Genomic DNA, 3,559 nt, shown 5'->3' with positions numbered 1-3,559 from the left:
CGGCGGGAGCAGGACATGAGAGACGTAAGGGACCCTCCTGGGGCTGTCCTGGGATGGCAGCGGGCTGGGGAAGGGGCTGGAGCACCGGGGATGAGGGAGCTGGGGGGGCTCAGCCTGGAGAAAAGAAGGCTCGGGGGGACCTTTCACTCTCTGCAACTCCCTGACAGGAGGGGGGAGCCGGAGGGGGCGTTGGGCTCTGCTCCTGGGGAAAGAGGGGCAGGACGAGAGGAAGTGGCCTCGCGTTGTGCCGAGGGAGGTTCAGGCTGGGTGAGAAAATTCCTTCATGGAATCTCAGGTTGGATGAGAAAATTCCTTCATGGAAAGGGCAGTCAGGCACTGGCACGGGTGCCCAGGGCAGTGATGGAGTCCCCATCCCTGGAGGTGTTCAGGGGGTGTGTGGTCACCAGCCGTGGCCCATCCCTCTGGTGAGTGCAGAGAGGGGAACGGAGCTGGGGAAGGGGCTGGAGTACAAGAAATGTCTCAGGGAGCTGGGACGGCTCAGCCTGGAGAAAAGGAGGCTCGAGGGGAACCTTCTCACTCTCTACAACTCCCTGACAGGAGGGGGGAGCTGGGGGGGTGTCGGGCTCTGCTCCCAGGGAACAAGGGACAGGAGGAGAGGGAACGGCCTCAAGCTGTGCCAGGGGAGGGTCAGGTTGGACATGAGGAGGAATTTCTTCATGGAAAGAGTGGTCAGGCACTGGAAGGGGCTGCCCAGGTGGAGTCCCCATCCCTGGAGGTGTCTGAGGAAGGACTGGGTGTGGCACTCAGTGCCCAGGTGGGGATCAGGCACAGATTGGACTCCATGATTTTGGAGGTCTTTTCCAACCTAAGTGATCCTCTGATCCCCTCTGGGTTTAACCCACCCAGTCCCACATCCCCTCTGTGCAGCAGCACGTCCAGGGGTGTCACAGCCACTCTGCTACCCTGGGAAACTCAGGGCATCCCCTCTACATCCCCATTCCTCATGTAGGGGCATCAAAAAGCAGGTGGTGAGCCCAGCATCTCCCACAGAGCCGTGGCTCAGAGCCCCCCCTTCCCAGCACCCCCACACCTCACCCCCTCCCAGTCCAGGTTTTCCCATCCCCAGCTGTTCTGAAGGTGCAGCGTCCTACAAATACTTGGGCTTATCCTTTAAATCCGAAGGTGGCAGAGCTCTTTGTGCCCCTTGGGGAGGCTCTGGCAGCCACAGGGATAGGGCTGTTTTCCCTGGTCTGGGTGGCAAGGGCTGTTTTCCCTGTTGCAGGTGGAAAGCTACGTGGGCCACGTGCGTGCCCTGACGGAGGAGCGGGATGCCATCGCCTCGGAGTACGAGAGGGAGAATGAACAGCTCAGGTTGGAGCTGGCACGGCTGCAGCTGCTCCAGGGTAATGATCCCTCCTCACCACGGCCCAGGGAACGCCCTGGCAGGTGGTAAACTTTCCTGGGGAGCAGAGCAGAGCGTTTCTGGGGAGTTCTCAGGGAGCTCTCAGGGACTTCTCGGGGAGCTCTCGGTGCTTTGGCCTTTGGGAGGTTGATGAAAGTGTTAATGAGCTGCTGGACTTGATTGGGAGTTGGGATCCCTCCTCACCACGGGCCCAGGGAATGCCCTGGCAGGTGTTAAACCTTCCTGGAGATCAGAGCAGCCTTTCTGGGGAATTCTCAGGGAGCTCTCAGGGAGTTCTTATGGAGCTCTCAGGGAGCTCTCAGGGAGTCCTCAGGGATGTCCTCAGGTTTGCTCTTTGGGAGGTTGCTAAAAGTGTTAATGAGCTGCTAGAGCTGATTTTTAATTGATTTAGAGGTTCTTGCCTGCTTTCACTGCCTTTATTCAGGGAATTTGGCACTTTCTCCATGTGGCTCTGTTGTTGCCTCTTCCAGAGGCTGTTTGAAGGCCAGGACTGATGGTGCTGTTTGCTTTCCAACACTAATTTATCTGTCATTGACTCCTCACTCCCACCCAGGCAGTGAATTTGCCTTTGGCTTTGGTTTACCCAAACTCCCCATTTTTTAAAGCAACTGTGAGGGACAGTGTCATGTACTGGGGATTCACAACTTGTGTGTGTTTATTGTCACAGAATCCCAGGATGGTTTGGGTTGGAAGGGACCTTAAAGCCCATCCAGTTCCACTCCCTGCTGTGGCAGGGACACCTTCCACTACCCCAGGTTGCTTGGAGCCCCTTAGAACTCCACTATTTTAGGTGCAGTAATTTTGTTTAAAGGAATTATTTCATTTATTTTGCTTCAAATAATTTATTTTCAAGCTCTGGGGTCACTTCCAGTAGCAGCAAATATTTTTGGGGGGATTTAAATATTGATTTTCTTCAGTCTTTTGTTGTGCTTTGAGTACCTTTGTTACATCAACTCCTTTCATGGGATGTATTGTCCTGGCCCTAAGGTAAAGTTGGGGGTGATGGCACAGCTTCTTTGTGATACAGGCTTTGTTTGGGGCAGCAAATTCAGGAGTTTTGGGCAAACTGATTGTGGTTTTGAGCATCTTTTGGGTTCTCAAGGAGCACATGTGACAGAGGGACTTTCCAAAGATGGGTTTGCCTAAAATTCCGGTTCCTCTGGGCACCTCAAGTGGTGGTTTGTGGTGCAAATGCTGGTTACAAGGGGTCGAAATGATTAAGGAGTTTTTGGGAGCGTCACTGTGGCAGGAAACTCTGTTCCTGGTTCTTCTCTCGCTGCCCACGAGGTGGCAGGAGAAGGACAGGCCTTCCCCAAAGCTGAAGTGCAGTGATTCCCTCCCGGTCTTGGACTTTTTCCACTTCTGAGGGATTCCTGTGGCTGTCGAGCAATGATTAAGCCTGGAATGGAAGCCGAGATCCGTGTCCATGCATCTTGATTTTAATTGTGGTCGTGTTGTTCCCCGGGGGGGGGGTTGTGGATTCAATGCCATAGGGTTTTTCTGGAGGGGTTTTGGGATATCACTGGCAGACTGTGGGTTTTAAGGCTTGCCTGTACCTCAGTGCTGGCATTAGTGATGTGTGGAGATAATTTCGGGATCTGGGCAGTGGAGAAGGCTCTGCTCCCCCCAGGCTGTCCCCTGCAGGGAGGGGGGGGCAGCCCTGAGGTGTTTTGAGGTGTTGGTGGAGTGTTTTATTGAGTCTTTTATTGAGGTTTTTTTGGGTTTTTGCTTTGCAGGTTTGTTCAGCTGGAGAAGAGGAGGCTGAGGGGAGACTCCTCGGAGTCTGCAGCTTCTCCTGAGGGGCAGCTCTGATCTCTGCTCTCTGTGACCAGGGACAGGACCCAGGGAATGGTTGGAGCTGTGCCAGGGAGGTTTAGGATGGATATTAGGAAAAGGTTCTTCCCCCAGAGGGTTGTTGGCACTGCCCAGGCTCCCCAGGGCAGTGTCATGACCCCAAGGCTGCCAGAGCTCCAGGAGGGTTTGGACAACAGTCTGAGGGACAGGAGGGGATTGTTGGGGTTGTCTGGGATTTGGACTGGATGATCCCTGGGGGTCCCTTCCAGCTCAGGATATTCTCTGATTCCATGATTCTGGCTCAGCCACTTCACAGAAAAATCCCCCTGGCCATCTCTGGCATGGAGCAGATGGATGTGCTTGTGCTGTGCCACATTCCCA

The 3,559-nt window shown here is 54.6% G+C and overlaps 1 protein-coding gene across 1 annotated transcript in view; it reads left to right on the top strand.

Moving 5' to 3' along the window:
• Positions 1–6: 6 nt before the first annotated feature.
• CCDC30 (coiled-coil domain containing 30) overlaps positions 7–3,559 on the top strand; it is a 40,014-nt gene continuing 36,461 nt past the window's right edge. The window contains exons 1-2 of the mRNA XM_029962409.1: positions 7–24; positions 1,244–1,364. Coding sequence (XP_029818269.1) covers positions 16–24; positions 1,244–1,364 — 130 coding nt within the window. The 5' untranslated portion in view covers positions 7–15. The remainder of the gene's footprint in view (positions 25–1,243; positions 1,365–3,559) is intronic.

The sequence above is a fragment of the Manacus vitellinus genome, unplaced genomic scaffold, assembly GCF_001715985.3.
Source record: "Manacus vitellinus isolate BGI_N305 unplaced genomic scaffold, ASM171598v3 scaffold_46_pilon, whole genome shotgun sequence".
NCBI lineage: Eukaryota > Metazoa > Chordata > Aves > Passeriformes > Pipridae > Manacus > Manacus vitellinus.
Note: the sequence above shows the minus strand (reverse complement) of the source record. Positions and strands in the feature narration are given on the sequence as shown.